This window comes from Oncorhynchus mykiss, chromosome 1 (genome assembly GCF_057628025.1).
Source record: "Oncorhynchus mykiss isolate SJ-2025 chromosome 1, ASM5762802v1, whole genome shotgun sequence".
Lineage (NCBI taxonomy): Eukaryota > Metazoa > Chordata > Actinopteri > Salmoniformes > Salmonidae > Oncorhynchus > Oncorhynchus mykiss.
The window spans coordinates 59,741,123-59,768,327 of NC_143022.1; the positions used below are offsets into that span (position 1 = coordinate 59,741,123).

Genomic DNA, 27,205 nt, shown 5'->3' on the forward strand with positions numbered 1-27,205 from the left:
TTCACAAATGCTCTCCATCCAACCTCACTGAGCTCGAGCTGTTTTGCAAGGAGGAATGGGAAAAAATGTCAGTCTCTCGATGTGCAAAACTGATAGAGACATACCCCAAGCATCTTACAGCTGTAATCGCAGCAAAAGGTGGCGCTACAAAGTATTAACTTAAGGGGGCTGAATAATTTTGCACGCCCAATTTTTCAGTTTTTGATTTGTTAAAAAAGTTTGAAATATCCAATAAATGTCGTTCCACTTCATGATTGTGTCCCACTTGTTGTTGATTCTTCACAAAAAAATACAGTTTTATATCTTTATGTTTGAAGCCTGAAATGTGGCAAAAGGTCTCAAAGTTCAAGGAGGCCGAATACTTTCGCAAGGCACTGTACAAACAACTTTAGAATAAATTTATTGGGAAGGTGAGACAGAGATTGTTGTAGGACGCTTCATTTAGCGATTGTGGAGTAATATTTTTTGAATGGGAGAGGACATCTTTATGGACTGGTAAGTTCTTATCATGCTAATGTCCTTGTTTGAAATTAATAATATAAAATATTATTTGTGATTTTTGTATTTATTTTAGAAGAAATATATAAACATTTAATGTCATGAAATGTGAGATGTGTGTGTCTGCCGCCCCACCCCAACCCACATGAAATAGCCTATTTGAGGCTGTTGAGGAGAGGGTAGGACCACATCAATGGCCAAAGTGAAATGGAGACAGTAGATACAGCTGGTCTGTTGTAATATAATAAAGACAGTAATATAATAAGACAGTAGATCTAGCTGGTCTGTCATAATATAATAGAGACAGTAGATCTAGCTGAAATGTCATAACATAAAAGAGACCGTAGATCTAGCAGGTACTAATAATATAATAATATATTCAACCTTCAACTCTCTATATATATCTGTTTATTATACCTGTTGATACAGGGCTCATATGTGAAACTATTCTAACTGAACATTTTCTTTCACAGTGACACTGACTACGAATGGGAGTCTTATCCGGTGTCCTGTGTGAATGTAAGTATGCTCTCTCTAATTCTCTCTTTCTCTCTCTCGGAGGACCTGAGCCCTAGGACCATGCGTCAGGACTACCTGGAATGATGACTCCTTGCTGTCCCCAGTCCACCTGACCTTGCCGCTGTTCCAGTTTCAACTGTTCTGCCTGCGTCTATGGAACCCTAAACTGTTCATTTTTACTCTTGAGGTGCTGTCCTGTTGCACCCTCTACAACCGATGTGATCTCCACCCGGCACAGCCAGAAGAGGACTGGCCACCCCTCATAGCCTGGTTCCTCTCTAGGTTTCTTCCTAGGTTTTTGCCTCTCTAGGGAGTTTTTCTAGGGGTGTGTTAGAATACCATTTTGGCATTTTGTATATAGTTATTTGTTTCAAAATGTATACCTTCACCAATTTGGCCACTTGGGTACATTTGGGCTACTTGTGTGGGACACCTGGGTGACTTCATGATAAATGTCATGTAGCACACTCATTTTGGAAGTTATCATTCTGAAACTTTGCACAAGTACTGTTGCCGTCTTATATTTTTCACTGAAATTGTCCCCATCATCCTATCTGAATGTTTGTTTTATCTTGTTCATTTTAAAGATGTTGATACAAAAAGAAAAAGCAAACGTATGTTTTTTTTCATTGTTTTATCTAAACAATATCTATTGTGTTTTATTCTCCTACATTACAATCACATTTACACAAACTTCAGAGTGTTTTCTTTCAAATGGTACCAAGAATATGCATATCCTTGGTTCTGTGCCTGAGCTACAGGCTGTTAGATTTGGGTATGTCTTCAGGTGGAAATTGCACAAAGTAGGGGGGGAGCTGCAAGAGGTTTTAAGGTCCTGGAGTGGCCTAGCCAGTCTCCAGACCTTAATCCCATAGAAAATCTGTGGAGGGAGCTGAAGGTTCGACATTCCAAACGTTAGCCTTGAAACCTTAATGACTTGGAGAAGATCTGCAAAGAGGAGTGGGACAAAATCCCTCATGAGATGTGTGCAAACCTGGTGGCCAACTACAAGAAACGTCTGACCTCTGTGATTGCCAACAAGGGTTTTGCCACCAAGTACTAAGTCATGTTTTGCAGAGGGTTCAAATACTTATTTCCCTCATTAAAATGAAAATAAATCTTTAACATTTTTGACATGCGCTTTTCTGGATTTTTTTGTTGTTATTCTGTCTCTCACTGTTCAAATAAACCTACCATTAAAATTATAGACTGATAATTTCTTTGTCAGTGGGCAAACGTACAAAATCAGCCGGGGATCAAATACTTTTTTCCCTCACTGTAGGTGTTCCTTTTGTCCAGGAGGGAAAGGGCAGTGTGGAGTGCAATAGAGATTGCATCATCTGTGGATCTGTTTGGCGGGAGGCAAATTGGAGTGGGTCCTAGGGTTTCTGGGATAATGGTGTTGATATGAGCCATTTACCAACCTTTCAAAGCACTTCATGGCTACGGACGTGAGTACCACGGGTCTGTAGTCATTTAGGCAGGTTGCCTTTGTGTTCTTGGGGACAGGGACTATGATGGTCTGCTTGAAGCATGTTGGTATTACAGATTACATACATGTAAAATGTGACATGACATTTGTTTATTTTATGAATGTGTTGTATATCTGTCTGGTCCTGGAAAGCAATGGGGGTGAGGGGATATTTCATATTTACATTGGAATGGTGGAGAGTAACGGTGTGAGTTTATTTCTCAGGGCACAGTACACACCTTTACTCTCTCTCCATTCCAATGGAAAATATACATTATTGAAATAGAATCTATTCTAATCATTGTATTTCTATGGTTGTGCTTCTCATCAGGGACAAAGCTACAGTGGAGCAGTGCCATCACTCTGACTATCTTCATCTGGCTGTTCACCACCTTCTGGTCCGCCATGCCCCTCATCGGCTGGGGAGAGTATGACTACGAACCCCTCAGAACCTGCTGTACTCTGGACTACAGCAAAGGAGACAGGTAACGAACATACCCACATACCTGCACACGCACATGAACTACAGCAAGGGAGACAGATAACACACACACATCTTCACAAATGGCAAAACGACAGATTGATGGGCAGACAGACATATGCGCGTATACACACACACACACAAATGCACAAAAACATGGCCTACAACAAGGGAGACAGGTCATACTCACATACAAATCAGAAATACATTACTGTTCATTAAATTTGGGGTCACTTAGAAATGTCCTTGTTTTTGAAAGAAAAACACATTTTCTGTCCATTAAAATAACATCAAATTGATCAGAAATACAGTGTAGACATTGTTAATGTTGTAAATGACTATTGTAGCTGGAAACGGCTGATTTTGTTATGGAATATCTACATAGGCACACGCTCCAGCAGGTATATCTCACTGGTCACCCCCAAAGCCAATTCTTCCTTCCAGTTCTCTGCTGCCAATGACTGGAACGAACTGCAAAAATCTTTGAAGCTGGAGACTCTTACCTCCCTCACTAGCTTTAAGCACCAGCTGTCAGAGCATCTCACAGATCACTGCATAGATCATCTGTAAATAGCCCATCCAATCTACCTCATCCCATACTGTGTTCATTTATTTATTTTGCTCCTTTGCACCCCAATTTCTCAACTTGCACATTCATCTTCTGCACATCCTACCATTCCAGTGTTTAATTGCTGTATTGTAATTACTTTGCCACCATGGCCTATTCATTGCCTTTACCTCTCTTATCCTACCTCATTTGCAGATGCTGTATATAGATTTTTCTACTGTATTATTGATTGTATGTTTGTTTATTCCATGTGTAACACTGTGTTGTTGTATGTGTCGAACTGCTTTGCTTTATCTTGGCCAAGTCGCAGTTGCAAGTGAGAACTTGTTCTCAACTAGCCTACCTGGTTAAATAAAGGTTAAATAAAAAATAAAATAAATAAATAGGCGTACAGAGGCCCATTATCAGCAACCATCACTCCTGTGTTCCAATGGAATGTTGTGTTAGCTAATCCAAGTTTATCATTTTAAAAGGCTAATTGATCATTCAAAAGCCCTTTAGCAATTATGTTAGCACAGATGAAAACTGTTGTTCTGCTTAAAGAAGCAATACAACTGTCCTTCTTTAGGCTAGTTGAGTATCTGGAGCATCAGCATTTGTGGGTTTGATTACAGGCTCAAAATGGCCAGAATCAAATACCTTTCTTCTGAAACTCGTCAGACTATTCTTGTTCTGGGAAATGAAGGCTATTACATGCAAGAACTTGCCAAGAAACTGAAGATCTCGTACAACGCTGTGTACTACTCCCTTCACAGAACAGTGCAAACTGTCTTAAACCAGAATAGAAAGAGGAGTGGGAGGCCCCGGTGCACAACTGAGAAAGAGGACAAATACATTAGAGTGTTTTGTTTGAGAAACAGACACCTCACAAGTCCCCAACTGGCAGCTTCATTAAATAGTACCCACAAAACACCAGTCTCAACGTCAACAGTGAAGAGGCAACCACGGGATGCTGGCCTTCTAGGCAGAGTTCCTCTGTCCAGTGTCTGTGTTCTTTTGCCATCTTAATTTTTAAATGTTTTATTGGCCAGTCTGAGATATGGCTTTTTCTTTGCAACTCTGCCAAGTATTGTCTCTTTCTGTAGTGTATTTGGCTCCCCAAATGCACTTATTTCATAACATCCTCTGTTCTTTCTTCTCCTAAACAGGAACTATGTGTCCTACCTCATCCCCATGGCCATTTTCAACATGGCCGTCCAGACCTTTGTTGTCATTACCTCCTACAAGTCCATCGGCCAGAAATTCAAGAAGACTGGAAACCCCAGGGTAAGAAGTGTTAACTCGAAATAACACAACGACAAGGTTCCAGTTTAGCAACGTTTGCTAAACCGTATTAGCACACGACATGGTTGCCATTTGCACTCAGGCCAGGTTCATCAACAACGAGACTGCTGCTCAGGCCCACTAATAACAGAGTGATAGCCTGTAATAACAGAAAAATAGGGATACTTAAAACTTAACATCCTCCCACTTTTCTTTAAAGGCAAATAAAACATCAACAACATAATTAAATGTCCAAGTATTATTCAAGTCCCCCATTACAAATGGGTTGTGTGACAAAGTTTTTATTTGTATTCCTCATTCTGCCACTTTCCATTACTGAGAGCCTGTAGGAGCACAAGACCGGATGCTCCCTTGTTAGTCTGACAGTCAGCAAACTGTTCCTTTGTGGTCGACCACCAAATCTTATGGATTCTCTGTGCTTGAATAAGTTCTTTGATGCTGCTAATCTCAAGATTAAGTATTTTCTGTGACAGACTTGGTTGACTTCACAGCATCAACTAAGGAGTAGTTGTCAGTGACACAGACTACAGGTAGAATGTGCCGTTTTGTCTCACCATTTCCATCCACAAGAGAAAGTGTTTCTCCACAAGTGTGCTTCGGACAACCCTTCTGATCCTTTTTGACTGCCAACAGATAGGTGAGAATCTTCCTCCTTCACCCATTAATACGATTAGATGTCCACCTTGAGTGCCTCCACTTGAAAGGTTCCCTAAGGAAGCATCACTGAAGACAATTCGTTTCAGAGTCATCTTTTCCAACATGCTGAAACTTTAGTCACTTGTTGTGATTTCAGTTTGCGAACAACTTTGTTTGCCTCATGAATGGCTTGTACAGTTGCGTGTTTTGTGTTGGATGCCGAGTTGCAGCCATCAAACATTACATCAGGTCTGCTCTGTCTAGCAACCCATAGAATTTAACCTATATTTGACCTCAATTGATCAGCTTCAATTCCACGGAGAGGGGAATTCCTTTGTACGGCTCTTGAAGAATCCGTGTGGATAGGTTGAAGATTCTTGATTTCGCTCTCCTGTTGCATCAGTATTGTTCCATCAAATGTAATAAACTCTATGCCAACGTAAAAAAAAAATGATCATGCTCCTCACGGCCGACCTGGAAAACAGCTTTGAGGTGTGGAATCCCAGTTGTAGCAAAGGTCTGTGAGCCATCCCAGATGAAGTCATCAACGTGACAGGCAAGTACTCCAGTCACATTGCAGTCTTGATCAAGCCAATAGAAGACTGCAGGATCCACTTTTAACATGTTTCCACCTGTACTCAACATTGTTGCCTTGACTTTGTTGTACCAGTAGAGTGATGCATCTGCCAGGCCATACACACACCTTTTTTAGTTTCCACAGTGTTCCTTCGCTCTTAGCTTCAGGCAGAGGTCAGATGTGAATGTCCCTTTACAGCTCTATTCCCTGCAAAAATACAGATATGATGTCTATGGAATGAAGATGGCAGATCACTGTCATCAGCAATCTGAGTGACTGAGGCACATGTCGGTGAGTCTTTTGCGAGTCCTTTAGCAGCCAGCTCCTCAAAACCTCTAGGCACTAGGCGTGCTTTTGTCACTATTCCAGTTAAGGATTCTTTAAGGGTACACACCCACCTTGTTGAGACACATTTTTGGGCAATGTCTTTGACTTCCTCAAACACAAAATTTTTCCTCCAATTACTGAACTCATCTAGCTTAGCTGAGTCAAATGACACATCCTTTGTTTCAAGTACATCATCATTTTGAATGTCATTCTGTTTTTCTTGATTTTCCTTTGGTTCAATTCTGAGAATATCAGCAAGTGACAAGACAGCTGACCCTGTTGTACCAGAAAGTGTAGCTGGTTCAGAGTACTGCAAGTTGTACCAGTTCTGGTGTTTTCCTTTGGCTTTTCCTGCTCGCCCATTGACGATTGCTGCATGTAGAATACCACTTATTTAACAGTTTGTCCAGTTTTCAGATTGGAACAACCATGTTGTCTTAACACATGTGACTGTTGTTGAATATTTTCCTCATTTGAACGCTCAACAGTATTACCTGTGGCATGGTTGAAGGTGTTTTCTCCATTTCCTATGTCAGTTTCAGTGTCCATATCATTTGATGACATCTGGTAGGTTTGTGTCTGTTAATGTGTCCTTTTTGTCATTTTCATAAGGAGGCTGATTCTCAGCAACAGCCCCTCTATCTTATTGATCATTTACTTTCCGCAATCTTGAGTGATTGCACCCTGACAATGGTGCCTCCGTGATTCACAAATATCACCACACCATCTTGGCCAATGAACACTCCCGGTCTTTTCCACTCTTGACAGTCAACTCATTTGTAGTATGCTTTGTTTCCAGTCTCGTACTTCTCATCGGTGGGTCGAAGCTGTTTATGCAGAGCCTTGCAAATTCTCTCTGAACACTCTGCTTCATGAACGCTTTTCTCGCTGCATGTAGTGCTGAAAGGTGCTGTCGCACCCATGCACTCACACTGATCTCTTCTAGTGCTGGTGGCTTGTCAACCAGTACAGAGGGAAGATTAGGGTTCTGCCCGAACACTAGTTGGTATGGGCTGTAGCCATGAACATTGTGCATTGAGTTTTTTGCCATCAAAGCCCAATCTAGGGCTGTTTTCCAGTCACATCCATTGTCTTGCTTCACTTTCAGCATAATCTCTGGGAGTGATTGATTATGTCTCTCCAGAAGTCCATTGCTCCATGGACTGTATGCAGCAGTTGTCTTTACTTCCGTGTTTAATTTCTCTGCCATTTTTCTTATTTCATTATTATTCAATTCTCCTCCATTGTCACTGTACAATTTCTGGGGCAGGCCATGCACACTTATCCAGGAATTAATGAATTGCTTGACGATTTCACTTCGTTTCTTTGTATTCACAATGCTTCCAGCACTGACGTGTGGGAAGTTGTCGATTATGTGAAGGTACCACACACTTGGTCCTAGCTCATGTAGATCTACAGCCACTGTTTCATTGTACTTGGAAGCCAGTTGCAAACCAACAGCTGGTCTTGGCTTAGGTTTGCTGTATTTCTGACATGTCTCACAACTGTTAACTATCTGCTGTAGAATGGAAATACTCTCATCATCATTATTCCCTGAACTGCTGAGTCATTTCTGAAGTCTGTCAACTATAGCATGTCCAAACTGTTTGTGAAGCTTTAACAATACTTTGTGTTTTTCCTTTGTGTTCTTGTTATCTGTGGCTGTCATAATCTCCATGTGCTCTGTGTCTGTCAGAATCACATTTTTACATGGACTCTGTGTGATGTCTAAAATGTTTACACAATAGTATCAAATCAAAGTTTATTTGTCACGTGCGCCGAATACAACAGGTAGACCTTACAGTGAAATGCTTACTTACAGGCTCTAACCAATAATGCGGAGGAAGTAAAAAAAAAAAGTATGTGTGTGTGTGTGTGTGTGTGTGTGTGTCCTAGACTTGGCACTCCGGTACCGCTTGCCATGCAGTAGTAGAGAGAACAGTCTATGACTGGGGTGGCTGGAGTCTTTGACAATTTTCAGGGCCTTCCTCTGACACCGCCTTCCTCTGACACCACTGGCAGGCAGCTTTGCCCCAGTGATGTACTGGCCGTACGCACTACCCTCTGAAGTGCTTGCAGTCGGAGGTCGAGCATTTGCCGTACCAGGCAGTGATGCAACCGGTCAGGATGCTCTCAATGTTGCAGCTGTAGAACCTTTTGAGGATCTCAGGATCCATGCGAATTCTTTGTAGTTTCCTGAGGGGGAATAGGTTCTCTTCACGACTGTCTTGGTGTGTTTGGACCATTCTAGTTTGTTGTTGATGTGGACATCAAGGAACCTGCTCCACTACAGCCCCGTTGATGAGAATGGGGACGTGCTCGGTGCTCCTTTTCCTGTAGTCCACAATCATCTCCTTAGTCTTGGTTACGTTGAGGGATAGGTTGTTATTCTGGCACCACCCGGCCAGGTCTCTGACCTCCTCCCTATAGGCTGTCTCGTCATTGTTGGTGATCAGGCCTACCACTGTTGTGTCATCAGCAAACTTAATGATGGTGTTGGTGTCGTGCCTGGCCATGCAGTCGTGGGTGAACAGGGAGTACAGGAGAGGACTGAGCACGCACCCCTGGGGAGCTCCAGTGTTGAGGATCAGCGTGGCAGATGTGTTGCTACCTACACTCACTACCTGGGGGCGGCCCGTCAGGAAGTCCAGGATCCAGTTGCAGAGGGAGGTGTTTAGTCCCAGGTTCCTTAGCTTAGTGATGAGCTTTGAGGGTACTATGGTGTTGAACGCTGAGCTGTAGTCAATGAATAGCATTCTCACATAGGTGTTCCTTTTGTCCAGGTGGGAAAGGGCAGTGTGGAGTGAAATACAGATTGCATCATCTGTGGATCTGTCTGGGCGGTATGCAAATTGGAGTGGGTCTATGGTTTCTGGGATAATGGGATAATGGTGTTGATGAGCCTTCATTTCAAAGCACTTCATTGCCACGGACGTGAGTACCACGGGTCTGTAGTCATTTAGACAGGTTGCCTTTGTGTTCTTGGGGACAGGGACTATGATGGTCTGCTTGAAGCATGTTGGTATTACAGACTCATTCAGGGACATGTTGATAATGTCAGTGATGACACCTGCCAGTTGGTCAGCACATGCCCGGAGCACACGTCCTGTTAATCCATCTGGCCCCGCAGCCTTGTGAATGTTGACCTGTTTAAAGGTCTTACTCACATCGGCTATGGAACAGCTGATGCTCTCATGCATGCCTCAGTGTTGCTTGCCTCGAAGCGAGCATAGAAGTGATTTAGCTCGTCTGGTAGGCTCGTGTCACTGGGCAGCTCGCTGCTGTGCTTCCCTTTGTAGTCTGTAATAGTTTGCAAGCCCTGCCACATCCGACGAGCGTCGGAGCCGGTGTAGTATGATTCAATCTTAGCCCTGTATTGATGCTTTGCCTGTTTGATGGTCGTCGCAGGGTATAGCGGGATTTCTTGTAAGCTTCCGGGTTAGAGTCCAGCACCTTGTAAGCGGCAGCTCTACCCTTTAGCTCAGTGCGAATGTTGCCTGTAATCCATGGCTTCTGGTTGGGGTATGTACGTACAGTCACTGTGGGGACGACGTCCTCAATGCACTTATTGAGAAAGCCAGTGACTGATGTGGTGTATTCCTCAATGTCATCGGAAGAATCCCGGAACATGTTCCTGTCTGTGATAGCAAAGCAGTCCTGTAGTTTAGCATCTGCTTCATTCTTCCTGCTTTATTTTTTGCTTGTAAGCAGGAATCAGGAGGATAGAGTTGTGGTCGGATTTACCAAATGGAGGACGAGGGAGAGCTCTGTACGCATCTCTGTGTGTGGAGTACAGGTGATCTAGAATGTTTTACCCTCTGGTTGCACATTTAACATGTTGATAGAGATTTGGTAGAACTGATTTAAGTTTCCCTGCATTAAAGTCTCCGGCCACTAGGAGCGCCGCCTCTGGGTGAGTGATTTCCTGTTTGCTTATTTCCTTATACAGCTGGCTGAGTGCGGTCTTAGTGCCGGCATCTGTCTGTGGTGGTAAATTAACAGCCACGAAAAGTATAGCTGAGTACTCTCTAGGCAAGTAGTGTGGCCTGCAGTTTATCATAATATACTCTACTTCAGGCGAGCAAAATCTAGAGACTTCCTTAGATTTCATGCACCAGCTGTTGTTTACAAATATGCACAGACCGCACCCCCCCCCCCCCCCCCCCCCCGGTCTTAGCGGAGTGTGTTGTTCTATGCTCCTCGTCATTCAGCCACGACCCCGTGAAACATAGGATATTACAGTTTTTGATGTCCCGTTGGTAGGATATTTGTGATCGTACCTCGTCTAGTTTATTGTCCAATGATTGCATGTTGTCGAGTAATATTGACGGTAACGGCAGCTTTCCTATTTGCCTTCTGCGGGTCCGGACGAGGCATCCGGCTCTTCTTCCTCTGTGTCGCTTCCTTTTGCGAATAATTGGGATGTCTGCCCTGTGGGGTGTTTGGAGAATATCGTGTAAGTCCTGCTTGCTGCTGATGTTTTGTTGAAAAAATCTTTGTCTAATCCGAGGTGAGTGATCACTGTCCTGATATCTAGAAGCTCTTTTCTGCCGTAAGATATGGTTGCAGAAACATTATTGTCACGACTTCTACCGAAGTCGTTGCCTCTCCTTGTTCGGGCGGTGTTCGGCGTTCGACGTCACCGGTCTTCTAGCCATCATTGATCCATTTTTCATTTTCCATTGGTTTTGTCTTGTCTTCCCACACACCTGTTTTCAATCCCATTCATTACCTGTTGTGTATTTAACCCTCTGTTTCCACTCATGTCTTTGTCAGAGATTGTTTTATACTGTCAGCTGCCAGGGTTTCCTCCTTAAGCTGAACTTGTATCTGGCCACGGTCTCCCCAGTACCATCTGACCGTGAGAAGAGTTGCGCCCTCGTCTCATGCCTCACCGGGAAAGCCCTGGAATGGGCCAGCGCTGTGTGTAGAGAGGAGGATACGGCGTTGGACCATTTTGAGGAGTTCACCCGCCATTTCCGGATAGTATTCGACCATCCACCCGAAGGCAAAGCGGCGGGTGAGCGCCTCTATCATCTGAGGCAGGAGACGAGGAGTGCACAGGAGTTTGTTTTGGAGTTTAGGACCTTGGCTGCCAGCGCTGGACGGAGCAACAGGGCCCTGATCGACAATTACCGTTGTAGTCTACGCGAGGACGTCCGTCGGGAGCTGGCCTGTAGAGATGGATGGTGGTTTACGCCCGTGCATTGATTATCGAGGTCTAAATAAAATCACAGTGAAATATAGTTACCCGCTACCTCTGATAAATACGGTTATTGAGTTAATGCACGGGGCACGCTTTTTCACAAAATTGGATCTCAGGAGTGCGTACAATCTGGTGCGTATTCGGAAGGGTGATGATTGGAAGACGGCATTTAGCACCACCTCAGGTCATTATGAGTACCTTGTCATGCCATATGGGTTGATGAATGCTCCATCAGTTTTCCAATCATTTGTAGATGAGATCTTCAGGGACCTGCACAGGCAGGGTGTATTGGTGTATATCGATGATATTCTGATATACTCCGCTACACGCGCCGAGCATGTGTCCCTGGTGCGCAGGGTGCTTGGTCGCCTGTTGGAGCATGATCTTTATGTCAAGGCTGAGAAATGCTTGTTCTTCCAACAATCCATCTCCTTCCTAGGGCATCGGATTTCCACTTCAGGAGTAGAGATGGAGAGTGACCGCATTACAGGCGTGCGTAATTGGCCGACTTCAACCACGGTAAAGGAGGTGCAGCGTTTTTTAGGGTTTGCCAATTACTACCGGAGGTTTATCCAGGGTTTTGGTCAGGTGGCTGCTCCCATTACCTCACTGCTAAAGGGGGGCCCGGTGCGCTTGCAGTGGTCGGCTGAGGCGAACAGGGCTTTTGGACACCTGAAGACTCTGTTTACCTCGGTGCCTGTGTTGGCTCATCCGGATCCCTCTTTGCCATTCATAGTAGAGGTGGACGCATCCGAAGCTGGGATAGGAGCAGTGCTCTCTCAGCGTTCGGGTACGCCACTGAAGCTTCGCCCCTGTGCTTTCTTTTTGAAGAAGCTCAGCCCGGCGGAGCGAAACTATGATGTGGGGAACCGAGAGCTGTTAGCTGACGTAGAAGCCTTGAAGGCGTGGAGGCATTGGCTTGAGGGGGCTAAACACCCTTTTCTCATCTGGACTGACCACCGCAATCTGGAGTACATCCGGCAGGCGAAGAGACTGAATCATCGCCAGGCAAGGTGGGCCATGTTTTTCACTCATTTTGTGTTTACTCTTTCTTACAGACCAGGCTCCCAGAAAGTTAAGGCAGACGCATTGTCTCGGCTGTATGACACAGAGGAGCGGTCCATGGATCCCACTCCCATACTCCCAGCTTCGTGTTTGGTGGCGCCATTAGTGTGGGAGCTGGACGCGGACATTGAGCGGGCGTCACGTGCAGAGCCCTCTCCCCCTGAGTGTCCAGCTGGTCGTCTGTATGTTCCGTCTGCTGTCCGCGACCGATTGATCTATTGGGCTCACACGTCACCCTCCTCTGGTCATCCTGGGATAGGTCGGACGATGCGCTGTCTTCATGGAAGGTACTGGTGGCCCACTTTAGCTATGGACGTGAGGATTTATGTTTCCTCCTGCTCGGTGTGCGCCCAGTGCAAGGCTCCTAGACACCTGCCCAGAGGTAAGCTACAACCTCTACCCGTTCCTCAACGGCCATGGTTGCACCTGTCGGTGGATTTTTTTACTGATCTTCCACCTTCACAGGGTTACACCACGATCCTGGTCGTTGTGGATCGGTTTTCAAAGTCCTGTCGTCTCCTCCCTTTGCCCGGTCTCCCTACGGCCTTACAAACTGCAGAGGCCCTGTTTACACATGTTTTCCGGCACTATGGGGTGCCTGAGGATATAGTGTCTGATCAGGGTCCCCAGTTCACATCAAGGGTCTGGAAGGCGTTCATGGAGCATCTGGGGATCTCGGTTAGTCTTACCTCAGGTTTTCACCCCGAGAGTAATGGACAGGTGGAGAGAGTTAACCAGGATGTGGGTAGGTTTCTGCGGTCTTATTGCCAGGATCGGCCGAGGGAGTGGGCGAAGTTCGTGCCCTGGGCAGAGATGGCTCAGAACTCGCTACAACACTCCTCCACTAACCTTACCCCTTTTCAATGTGTATTAGGCTATCATCCGGTTCTGGCTCCTTGGCATCAGAGCCAGACCGAGGCTCCTGCGGTGGACAATTGGTTTCGGCGCGCTGAGGAATCCTGGGAGGCAGCCCACGTCCACCTTCAGCGCGCCATAAAGCGCCAGAAAAGTGGTGCAGACCGTCGCCGCAGTGAGGCCCCGGTGTTCGCACCAGGGGACAGGGTCTGGCTCTCGACCCGAAACCTGCCCCTCCGCCTGCTCTGCTGGAAGCTGGGTCCGCAGTTTGTGGGGCCGTTTAAAGTCCTGAGGAGAGTGAACGAGGTATGTTATAGGTTACAACTGCCCACTAATTACCGTATTAACCCATCGTTCCATGTGTCTCTCCTCAGGCCGGTCATGGCTGGCCCGCTCCAGGAGGCTGAAGTACGTGATGTTCCTCCGCCTCCTCTAGCCATCGAGGGGGTCCCGGCGTACTCTGTTAGATCCATTTTGGATTTGAGACGTTGGGCGAGGGGCCTTCAGTACCTCGTGGACTGGGAGGGGTACGGGCCGGAGGAGAGATGCTCGGTTCCGGTGGAGGACGTGTTAGATCCTTTCATGTTATCAGAATTCCACCGTCTCCATCCGGATCGCCCTGCACCTCACGCTCCAGGTCGTCCCCGAGGGAGGGGTGTACTGTCACGACTTCTGCCGAAGTCGTTGCCCCTCCTTGTTCGGGCGGTGCTCGGCGTTCGACGTTACCGGTCTTCTAGCCATCATTGATCAATTTTTCATTTTCCATTGGTTTTGTCTTGTCTTCCCACACACCTGTTTTCAATCCCATTCATTACCTGTTGTGTATTTAACCCTCTGTTTCCCCTCATGTCTTTGTCAGAGATTGTTTTATTGTCAGTGTTGTTTATTTTGTTGTGTTGGTGTGCGTCGTGTCCTCGTACCCATGTTTGTTCATGTCTGTACTTTTAGTGTTATGGAGCATGTTCCGTGGACATTTATTAAAAGACTCCATTTACACTCCATTTCGACTCTCCTGCGCCTGACTTCCCTGCCACCTTTTTGGGGCTCCTGAACTATTACGGAAAGTTTGTGGCAAAGTTGTCCACATTGTTGCATCTGCTTCACCAACTGCTGCAGGCCGATACAAAGTGGAATTGGTCCCCACAATGCGAAGAAGCATTCGAGACTTGCAAACAGCATCTGCTAAAGAGCAAGTGGCTTGCCCACTACAACACAGAGATGAAGCTGAGACTCGCGCGTGATGCATCTCCATACGGAGTAGGAGCCGTCATCTCACATGTTCTACCATCAGGTGAAGAACACCCAATTGCATTTGCATCACGGACTCTGTCACCAAGTGAGAAAAAGTATGCTCAAATTGAGAAGGAAGCCCTGAGCATAATATTCGGAGTGAAGAAGTTTCACAAATACCTCTACGGAAGGAAGTTCCAACAGCTGACAGATCACAAGCCTCGGTTGGCCATCCTTGGACTAAAATCAGCTATACCAACCCTTGCTCATTGACGAACTGCCCATATCTGCTTCAGACATAGCAGAGGAAACAAGGAAACACCCAGTGCTTTCCAAAGTCTTGGACTTAACATTAAGCGATTGGCCAACCTTCATAAATGACGATAACCTTCGTCCATTCATCGACAAGAAAGACCAGTTGTCCACTGATCAAGGATGTGTTCTGTGGGGATCAAGGGTGGTGGTACCTCACAAATTCCAGAGGAGACTGCTATCTGACCTGCATGAGGGACATCCAAGGATCACTCGAATGAAAGCACTCGCTCGCAGTTATCTGTGGTGGCCTGGACTGGATCAGTACATTCAACAGCATGTAGGCCACTGCTCACCTTGTGAAGCTGATCGCAACAAGCCTGCTGCTGTACCTCTTCATCCATGGTCCTGGGCTGCTACACCTTGGGAACGCGTTCATGTGGATTACGCCGATGTACATCGATGTACATTCCAAGTGGATGGAAGTGTTCCCTACTCAACTGACCACAGCTGAGAAGACCATCAATCATCTCAGAAACCTGTTCTCATCCTTTGGACTAGTCAAGGAGCTCGTTTCGGACTATGGCCCTCCTTTCACGTCAAACGTTAAGAGCAACAGAGTAAGGCACATCCTGTCATCACCTTACCATTCGGCATCAAACGGAGCAGCCGAGAGAGCCGTGCAAACCTTTAAGAAGGCCTGGACTAGACTCGAAGTTCAGTCTGTGCCCAACCACCAAAGGCTTCCCCTGTTCCTGTTTTCTTACTGTAACACACCACACACAGTAAGGGAATGTACACCAGCTGAACTGTTTCTGAAACGCCAACCACGTACCCGCCTGACATTGTTGAAACCAGACTTGTCAAGCACTGTGGCAAAGCACCAGCTACAGCAGAAGAAAGCTCATGACAGACACTCAAAGACTGTCAGAGAATTCACAGAGGGAGAGAGGGTGATGGTACGTAATTTCAGACACCCCAAGCACCTGTGGAACTCAGGTGTGATCTTGCAATGCAGAGGACCTTTGACTTACCAAGTCCAAATTGGTCATCGCCAGGTCAACGTTCATGTGGATCATCTGCTATGGTCCAACGCCCCAGCAGAGACATGCCGAGAGAACAAGAACAATAACGACCCCCAGGACTATTCTCCTGACTGGACGTACGGTAGAGACAGAGCCTGACCTTCCACCTGAACCTGGCCCACCACCGGAAGCCCAGGAGGAGCGGAGATATCCTATTCGACAGCGAAGGGCACCTCAAAAGCTTGACCTGTGAGTTGAGCTGGTTAAGGAGGTAACAGACAGTAAAACAAACAAACACAAAAATATGTCCTCGATAAAAGGAAAGAAAAAGGACATTACCTGGGTTAGTTATTAGGACACAAACTCCATCTTCGGGGCAGAATAATTCCCTGGATTTGGGCTGGGCTCTGAAAAGTCTGTTTCAACCCAGTAGTTGAAAAATGTTTAAGAATGCATTGTTCAGATATTGCATTAGTAGTTCCCTAACCTCTATGGGGGAGGAGTGTAGTATCTGGGATCTACATCTGTTTATATTAGTTACTATGCTGTTACTAAGCAGTAATGTATTACGGCGGTGTTACATTACTACACCTAATAGGAAATGCACATGCGCACTAGGGTGCCGGGAACTGTAGAGCACGAGGGGTTTTTCACTAAACGAAAACTAACTGTACTCCCGTCTCCTGCCTGGTCATTTCTCCACAACACAAATATTATACCCTAGAGCGATAATACCACCGCAAGTGCTTGCTTTTTATCGTCCAGATTAGTGACCCGTGTCCAGGATCCCAAGTTAATTTTTCCAACTTTCATACAACCTCTTCTTATCGAACCGAGGTGGCACATTGTCGTTATTAGCCATCTTCTGCTACCAATGTTAACTCGAAATGACACAACGACAAGGTTCCAGTTTAACAATTTTTACTAAACCTTATTAGCACACTACATGGTTGCCATTGCACTCAGGCCAGGTTCATGAACAACGAGACTCCTGCGCAGGTGCACTAATAACAGATTTATAGCCCCGTAATAACATAAATATATGGATACTTAAATCATGAACTTAACAAGAAGCATGTCCACTATTATTGTCATACATGGCCCTGTTCTGATACTGTCAACATGCACACTTCCCTCCCTGCTACCTTGACGGAATCACTGCTCTAACATGGCTTGATAGGTGAATGCAAGTGTATCATTGATTATATTTCCAAATTTCACAGAACCAGTCATGTCATATCAGTGATACTTTCAAAGATTGCTGCATTTAAAAAAGTATCCACTCAGTTCCAATATGTACCCCCTGTCTATCGATGACTGACCACTTAGGGAGGAGAAACAATCCCCATAGTGCTAATGTTAATCTATTTAGTTTTTTCAGCCCTGCAATGTGTAGACCAGGGGTGGGAAATTCCAGTCCTCGAGGGCCTGATTGGTGTCACAGTTTTGCAGCAGTGCCAGCTAACACACCTGACTCCAATAATCACATAATCATGATCTTCAGTTTAGAATAAAATGCAGTTTAGAATGCAATTTGATTAATCAGCTGTGTTTGCTAGGGATGGAGAAAAAGTGTGACACCAATTAGGCCCTCGAGGACTGGAGTTGCCCAACCCTGGTGTAGACCATGGAAGGCCCCAAGGTTTGGAATGCAGCCACTGTGACTTAAATGAATCTATTGTACTGTTGAATAGTCACAGTAGACTAGTAGAGTGTACTGTAGGTCCCACTTAGGGCATTGGCGGTCAAGAAATGTTGTCAGCCTGTGATTGTCAAGCAAATAACTGCCGGTCTCACGGTAATTGACTGGTAATTTACATCTTCTGGCTTCCACGGCATACCCTACAAGCCACCAATGCAGACATTTGGAACATCTACATTTTAAAAAGTCTAATAAATATATTTAATATAGCTTACACCATCACAATAAATCCATTATTTAATTTAGACAGATCTAAAGAAACATGATATGAAGAAAATGTAGTCTATTTCAGAAGAATAGAATAGCAAACTGTTGTCCTTTTGTTAGGTCCTGATCTGACTATGCCATATGGCTTTGGGCTACACTAGTTCATTTAGCAGACAAGATTTGCTTAAAATTCCTTGTCATTATTTTATATTATTTTATTTTATAGTATGAAGAATACAGTTGAACATATCTGAATAAAATAAAAAGGAAATTTTCTCCAAATGATTTCCGAGAGTGTGCGCACATGCGGCTATTCTGTGTTGAGCAGTTAACGAAGAAACAGAAGTCCTCTGTACTTAATTTTGAGTTATTTATGTAACATTAGTTGTGATGCAAATGTTAGACTATTTGTTTTGATTTTTAAAACATTCTAAGGCTGCATGATGCGACTAAATGTTCCAAACATACTCTGAGACAGTTGTGGGATGCGATAGATCCCAAATGAATACAACCACTCGCATCAAAAAAACTTTTAAAAGCAATGAGGCTGATGCAACAGATCAGAACTTAAAATGTTGATAAACTCTTAGGCTATCTCTTCACATTATAAGCGCAGCAATACACACACGGCAGTAGGCTATAAGCGCGAATGTTCTAAAATGCAATCAATTAGTGGGAAAACACCATTCTCAAAGTTGACCGCAAATGCGATTATGCATGTAAGGGAACACCCCCCTGAAATGGACAAAAATGAATGGGAAGTCATTGGCACTGGACAAACCATATACACGGTGTCCAATACCACTCAATTTAGGTGTTGTTTCGTTCAAAGTTGATTGCAAATGCCATATGGCAAATGCCAGGTGTAACACTTTAAAAATCCAACAGGTGGCGAGTGCGCTCCACTGTGGTTTTTCATATTGCAAATGCAACACAAGTCAACATCCAAAAGTAAAATTTTGAAAAAGTGAAAAAAAAACAACAACCTAGCAACCCCTTTAAAAAAGTGCTTTCTGGACCGTTTTTCAAAATTCTTTTGATTTTTGTGACAATTACACATGTATAAGAACTGTATCAACATACTTTAGTCATATTTTACTATCATATTTTTTTTAAAACTTGTGCATAAGGCATATGTTTTCTCCATTTTGCAATATGATTTCATAGGAAGTCAAAAGTCAAAAATAGCAAACATTTTTAAAAAACTTCACACACCCTTAAAAAAAAAGTATAAGAACTGTATCAACATACTTTAGTCATATTTTATTATCATCATTTTTTTTTTAATGTACTTGTGCATTTAAGGTTTTGTCCATTTGCAATAAGATTTCATAGGAAGTCAAAAGTCGAAAATGTGAACTTTTTAAAAAAAACTTATCACCCCCTTAAAAAAGTGCTTTCTGGACCGTTTTTTGAAATTATTTCAGTTTTTGTCAATTAATCATGTGTAAGAACTGTAAAATATACTTTTGTCAACTTTTATTATCCTATTTTTTTTTTACTTGTGCATATAAGGCATTGAAACATTGCACGTGCATTTGCAATATGTTTCAATGGGCATTTACCATCATGAATTTGACATGCTCAAAAATACTGCAGAAATGCAAAATTGAAATGCAAAAGTTCTCTCACTGTCACCCAAAAGCAAATGACATTGAGCGCCAGGCTTCATTTAGGGCCTACTTTTTTTCAAGGTCGCTGCACTCAGAGCGAGCTACGGTCAAGCGGGGCGTCTCGTTGAACTTGGCACAGTCTGGAGACTATGGTGATGCATTTTGGTGATGGTCCCTCTCCGTTTAAACATATTGCAAATGTACAAAAGTCAACTAGCAAGTCAGTGTCCATCAGTCAATTAGATGTCATTCTGACACCAAACTGATACCAATTGACACCAAACCCACTTTTTCCGACTCATTTAGAAGCCAACCATCACATATTTCAGAGCAGGCCCATAATTCAAAGCGCCTTCAGTATAAAACATAATAAAAACGTAAAACACATAGTTAGGTTCTAGCTGCGGGTCCAGTTCGGACATAATGTGTAGGCCTATGTGAGGCGACCCCGAATCCCGAGTTTCGGCTCGATAGGTCCTTCGGTGCCCGAGCAAGACCCTAATTGGTGCTTGAAAACCCACTTTTTTCCATGCCTTGCTACGGGGTCCTTGAATGAGCTAATCACACATATGACATTTCGGAAAGATCTGACTTTTTTAACCCTTCGAAACCAATTATGGCACTTCCGGTTGGCACAGGAAGCTATAAGTAAACACATATCCTCATTGGGGTATGCTTTTACAGAAACCTGAGTTTTAAGTCTTTACGTTAAGAACTGACTGATTTACACAGGGTTAAATGCACTATTTCTATCAAACTGCAGGTAGGGTATGGATATACACTTTTAGGGTGAATTTAATCACTTCTGGTTGCTCCAGGAAGCTTAGAATCAACACAGGTAGACCTCATAGTGGCCTGATGGACTGTCATCGAAGACAGGTTCATACGGCATTCATAACCCACATAGGCTTCAGGTTGAATTTAGGGGTGCAGGCAATGTATTCCTATGGGGAGAGAAGTCATTGTAATCTGTGAGTACAAAAAACCCTGATTTACTGTTAAGGGTTAATGCCACAAGGTCAAGGTTAGGCTTGCACAGATCGGGAGGACCTCAGGAACGTACCTGAGGTCGAATTGTGCTTCTCACCCTAACGGTTCTCTCACTGTCACCCAAAAGCAAACAACATTTAGGGCCAGGCTTCATTTTGGGCCTACTTTTTTTCACGGTCGCTGCACTCAGAGAGAGCTGCGGTCAAGCGGGGCATCTCGTTGAACTCGGCACGGCCTAGAGAATATGGAAATGCCATTGCAGGCTCTGTGTGTCTTTAAGCACCTCACTTTGTCACTCCATCCTTGCTGTGTGTATGTGTGTGTGTGTGTGTGTGTGTGTGTGTGTGTGTGTGTGTGTGTGTGTGTGAGAGAGAGAGAGAGAGCTTTTCTTTGACATCTGTTGGGAGAAATGACTGACTTACAGTTCATGGGTGTTCCCTAATCACACATTGATTAGCTCTGACCTTTTTAACCCTTGGAAACAGCACCTATGACACCATTTTAAGGCACATCCGGTTTACACAGGAAGCTGAAAGTGAACACATTGGGGTAGGCAATTATAGAATTTTGAGTTTTACGTCTTTATGTTAAGAAATTACTTAATTACTTAGTTTAGTGAGTGTATGTTATTTCAGAAAATCACAGAAAATCACAGAAATCTCGCAGAGCTCCGCAGCACACTTCGTATGAACACCCTGCAACTGGATCTGTAACTGTTTTAAAAAAAAAAACGATTTTTGAACATCACCAATTTGACATTGTACGATTTCTCTTAAACGACGATAGATAAATGTCTGGTTCTTTTTTTATTGACACCGTAGTTTCCTTTACTTTGACGTGAAGCAGAAAAATTATTGCTCTATTTTAATTTTGGACCTTTAATCCCAGAAAAATGGCCATAACTCAAAAACAGTTGAGGCCTAGACGCCATCTTGTTCGGGGCCAATTGCCCATTATGCCAAACCTACGCTCACCAAGTTTCGTCTTTTCCGTTTTGGAGATAAGGCCACGTCGTGATTCGTGGTGTTTTGTACATTTGCAATATGATTCCATTCGCCCTCTTATGGGATTTATCGGGACAGCGGAGAAATGACCAAAATTGTATTATTTTATAAAACGGAAACCGATTGTCCGAGAGAGTTCATTTGATGACTTCCGGCCCTGCCGCATTGCTCGACGCCGTCCGCAAATTTTACAAACGTTTTCGGACGTCTGGTAAGGGACCGTACATTTGCAATATGAACTTTCTCACTAACCATATGGCGAATGTCAAAATGTTCCCTTAAGGTATGCAATGCTTTATTATAAAGGTAATTTTATGGTGAAAATGATCTCCCCCAACCTTGAAACTCACACACTGCCTATGTATGCCAGTTAGGCTCTACATCGGTTGTAAAGCAGATTAATGTGCTTAATTTTAAGAAGTTATTTGGCCACTTTATTTATGATACAAACCTTATAAATATATAGGCCTATTGGCTAGGCTACAACGTGTGACTACAATTTGAAAAAGTAGAGAAAAAAAGGCATGCACTGTTTCTTGCCATCAAATCAAACTTTATTTGTCACATGCGCCGAATACAACAAGTGTAGACTTTACTATGAAATGCTTACTTACAAGCCCTTAACCCAACAGTACAGTTCAAGAAGAGTTAAGAAAATGTTTACCAAGTACACTAAAATAAAAAGCAATAATAAACAGTAACACAATAAGAATAACAATAACGAGGCTATATACAGGGGGCACCGGTACCGAGTCAGTGTGCTGTGGTACAGGTTAGTTGAGGTAATTTGTACATTTAGGTGGGTGTGAAGTGACTATGCATAAACAGCAAGTAGCAGCAGTGAGGGGGGGCCCGCCTTTTCCTGTAGTCCACCATCAGCTCCTTTGTCTTGCTCACATTGAGGAAGAGGTTGTTGTCCTGGCACCACACCAGTTCTCTGACCTCCTCCCTATAGGCCGTCTCATCGTTGTCGGTGATCAGGCCGACCACTGTTGTGTCGTCACCAAACCTAATGATGGTGTTGGAGTCATGTTTGGCCACACAGTCGTGGGTGAACAGGGAATACAGGAGGGGCCTAACTACACACCCCTGAGGGGCCCCAGTGTTAAGTGTCAGCGTGGCAGACGTGTTGTTGTCTACTCTTACCACCTGGGGACGGCCCGTCAGGAAGTCCAGGATCCAGTTGCAGAGGGAGGTGTTTAGTACCAGAGTCCTTAGCTTAGTGATGAGCTTCGTGGGCACTATGGTGTTGAATGCTGAGCTGTAGTCAATTAACAACATTCTCACCTTTTGTCCATGTGAGAGAGGGCAGTGTGGAGTGTGCTTGAGATTGCGTCATCTGTGGATCTGTTGGGGCGTTATGCAAATTGGAGTGGGTCTAGGGTGTCCTGGAGGATGCTGTTGATGTGAGCCATGACCAGCCTTTCAAAGCACTTCATGGCTACCGACGTGAGTGGCATGGGGCGGAAATCATTTAGGCAGGTTACCTTCGCTTCCTTGGGCACAGGGATATGGTGGTCTGCTTGAAACATGCAGGTATTATAGACTCGGTCAGGGAGAGGTTGAAAATGTCAGTGAAGACACTTGACAGTGTACACGATGGGCATCATTCAGTGATAATACATAATTCACAAGTGAAAGGCTAATGTTATCACCCATCAGACTTTTCTTAATTCAAGTTTGTCTTTACATATACTAAATACTACTATATGTGTGAAATTAGTTTTGATTTAGAATGGACCATAATCATGTACCTGTCCTTGAAAAGGGTCAGGGGAAAAAATGTATGTCATCTATGTACTTAAATAGCGAATGGAGGACGCTTTTCCCATGATTCATTTTCATGCCAGCCAGGTAGGCTATACTCCTGTCGTAAAGTGAAGCAATTTGCTTAATATTAGCAAAGTTGAGGAATAAACATAGTAGGCCTAGATTATAGAAACCTGATGGGATCCTCCTCCTTTTTAATAAAGGCCACAATGTCATAGCCTATAGAAATGTTGCGCAACATGAGCTCATGGGCTCTCCTGAGTGTTTAATTTGATTTTCGAATGCATTTGCATTGATGTCAGAGTGATTAGAGGGGCAATAGAGTGCTGAGTACCAGGAAGTTATCAACTATGGTAGGCTACTAATGACCATCAGCGACATCAGAGCTTGACTAAACGGTCACGTTGAATTTGACTGCGGTCATGAATCATGACTGCCCGGTGACCATAACATCCCTAGGTCCCACGAGACTGGAGGGACTGAATCAGGTTGCCTCTCCCTTTATATGTTGCATAAGCCAATTACTCGCGGTGGTGTAGCTAGGACTTACACTGTGGTAGCCGGAGCACAAAGGCGTCTATGCTGCAGGAAACAATGAGCTCTTCTTACTAAGGCAGCACTGTTACTGTTATGTAACCTTCAAATAGCATCACACACACAGACATGCTCTCTCTCTCGTGCTCTCGCTCTCTCAGATAAGCTTTATTAGCATGAATGATAAATGCCACTATTGCTAAAGAAAAGTTAGATAATGACAACAATAACAGTAAAAAATAAATAACAGTAATACTGATTACAGAAAGGGGAAAACATATATGTTCTCTCTTTGTCTCTCTCTGTCTCTCGCTCTCTTGCTCTCTCTCATACATACACACACACACACAAGGCCACACTTTCAAAGTGTGTCCAATAACTCAAATGCACAAATCACGTCATTATTACTTTGGAAACACAAAACACAGAAAGCAAAGCCCCCTCTCCTCTCAGATGCCCCAGTGTTGGGTTTCTGCTAGGAAGGTCTACAACACTGTAAACAACCACGTCATTAACATTCCTGTATGGATACAAAGGTTGTATACATGGTAAGTGGCATTGCAGTCTTTGCGTCATTTGTACTCAAAAAGAACACATACTCTAACAAAACTGTTAACCCTAAGTATAGTGTAGTATGAGTATGAAACATGGAATTACTCTGAATGGTCAGTGAACAACATTTTACTGTACCTGTTTTGGTGCATTATGTCTTTGTTTAGAAGCAAAACTCTGAGTTGAGTTGATTATGAAATGATGGTAAGCCAGATATTGTGTTTTTATCCCAGCCGTTATCCAAGGCTTGTGACCAGACCGTCACATGCATGTAAGCCCCATGACCCGAGACGTTTTTCCGCTCTTTCTTCCAATATTCATTGTCGAACAGTAACAATCCTTTCTCTCTCTCTCCCTCCCGCTCCTCTTTTCTTTCAACCCTTACCTCTCCTTCTACTCCCCCTTACGCTGTTCTTTCTCTCCTCTCTCTCCTCTTTCTCTCTCTAATGAATTGAAATGGCATTATTTGAATGGAGAGTGTAACCACATACATTACCAAAGCAAACATAGAGGAACATATTAAATCAATGGTGATGGAAATAAGTAATAACACTGCCCCTCTCTCTACAGTTCAACACTGCCACTCCCCTGAAGACATTTTTGTTCTGCTGGGGACCCTATGGAGTTCTGGCCTTTTACGCTGCTGTTGAGAATGCCAACCTGGTCTCTCCCAAGATAAGGATGGTGAGGACAATACACATGTGTGCGTACACACACACCACACACACACATACACACACGCATCTCATCTAACAGTAGACCGCATATAGATTTCTCAAGGTCATATTACTTTGTCTGTGACAAAAGTCTTTGACACCATTTACCAAATACACAAACACTTTTGGTTTCTGTGTAATATAGTAGCCATTAATTGCACTGCTTGATGATCTAACTAATGGTCCTTTGGTCCCCAAAGGGGCCATTACACTACTTGTGTAGTGCAATGGCCCATGCAGCAATCAAGCTCACAACTCTGGTGTGCCAAATATCGTACTCCAACCAACTGAGTCAATCAAGCCCTCTATATATATCTGTATTTTATCAAACTTGCTGTACAGTACTTTGACACAAATGTGTACCACCTTTTTGAACTTGCTAGTACTGAGACATTGACATTGCTCTGTTTGGCTTTGTGTTTGTAGCTGGCTCCTATTCTGGCAAAGACCTCTCCCACCTTCAACGTTTTCCTATATGCCCTGGGCAATGAGAACTACAGAGGAGGCATCTGGCAGTTCCTTACTGGGGAAAAGATTGAAGAGCCTCAAATTGACAACAAGACCAAATAAACTAAGCATGCGACAATCACATAAACATGTTTTTTAATTTAACTAGGCAAGTCAGTTAAGAACAAATTCATATTTACAACGATGGCCTAGGAACAGTGGGTTAACTGCCTTGTTCAGGCAGAGGAGTTGATCTAGCACCGTTTTGGTTGCTGGCCCAACGCTCTAACCACTAGGCTACCTACCGCCCCAAACAAACTGTCCTTGTTGTTTTCTAACAGGTACGAACGTTGTCGTGGATTCATTCATGTCAATGGACCTGGACTTCACCTTATTGCATTTGTGTGTGTTTGTGTGCAAGTCAAATCAAATCAAATTTATTTATATAGCCCATCGTACATCAACTGATATCTTAAAGTGCTGTACAGAAACCCAGCCTAAAACCCCAAACAGCAAGCAATGCAGGTGTAGAAGCAAGTGACATTTTAGTCAGGGGTTAACGTGGAGTGATATTGTGGTGTTTGTTGTGACATTGGGATGTATTTTATGTTCACATTGTCATGCCCTGATCTGTTTCACCTGTCCTTGTGATTGTCTCCACCCCCTCCAGGTGTCGCTTATTTTCCCCAGTGTATTTATCCCTTTGTTTCCTGTCTCTCTCTGCCAGTTCGTCTTGTATGTTTGTCAAGTCAAACAGTGTATTTTTCCCATTCTCCTTTTGCTATTCTCTTTTTGATAGTCTTCCGGGTTTTGACCCCTGACTGGACTACTTTCCTGCCTGCCTGATCATCCTGCCTGCCCTGACCTTGATTCTGCCAGCCCTTCGGTACTTTTTGAGCTCTGAAATGTTTTTGACCCTTTTGCCTTACCATTCTCTTGCCTTACCCTATTGGATTATTAAATATTGTAGGACTCCAACCATCTGCCTCCTGTGTATGCATCTGGGTCTCGCCTTGTGTCATGATACAGTGCCTTGCGAAAGTATTCGGCCCCCTTGAACTTTGCGACCTTTTGCCACATTTCAGGCTTCAAACATAAAGATATAAAACTGTATTTTTTTGTGAAGAATCAACAACAAGTGGGACACAATCATGAAGTGGAACGACATTTATTGGATATTTCAAACTTTTTTAACAAATCAAAAACTGATAAATTGGGCGTGCAAAATTATTCAGCCCCTTTACTTTCAGTGCAGCAAACTCTCTCCAGAAGTTCAGTGAGGATCTCTGAATGATCCAATGTTGACCTAAATGACTAATAATGATAAATACAATCCACCTATGTGTAATCAAGTCTCCGTATAAATGCACCTGCACTGTGATAGTCTCAGAGGTCCGTTAAAAGCGCAGAGAGCATCATGAAGAACAAGGAACACACCAGGCAGGTCCGAGATACTGTTGTGAAGAAGTTTAAAGCCGGATTTGGATACAAAAAGATTTCCCAAGCTTTAAACATCCCAAGGAGCACTGTGCAAGCGATAATATTGAAATGGAAGGAGTATCAGACCACTGCAAATCTACCAAGACCTGGCCGTCCCTCTAAACTTTCAGCTCATACAAGGAGAAGACTGATCAGAGATGCAGCCAAGAGGCCCATGATCACTCTGGATGAACTGC

General features: G+C 43.9%; 1 protein-coding gene across 1 annotated transcript in view; it reads left to right on the forward strand.

The window, feature by feature from the left end:
- The window catches only part of LOC110525521 (RPE-retinal G protein-coupled receptor-like), a 49,984-nt gene extending 23,477 nt beyond the window's left edge, over nt 1-26,507 (forward strand). Inside the window, exons 4-7 of the mRNA XM_021605703.3 lie at nt 2,820-2,973; nt 4,686-4,803; nt 24,937-25,050; nt 25,509-26,507. Of these exons, the coding sequence (XP_021461378.1) occupies nt 2,820-2,973; nt 4,686-4,803; nt 24,937-25,050; nt 25,509-25,652 (530 nt within the window). The 3' untranslated portion in view covers nt 25,653-26,507. The remainder of the gene's footprint in view (nt 1-2,819; nt 2,974-4,685; nt 4,804-24,936; nt 25,051-25,508) is intronic.
- The last annotated feature ends 698 nt before the right edge of the window (nt 26,508-27,205 follow it).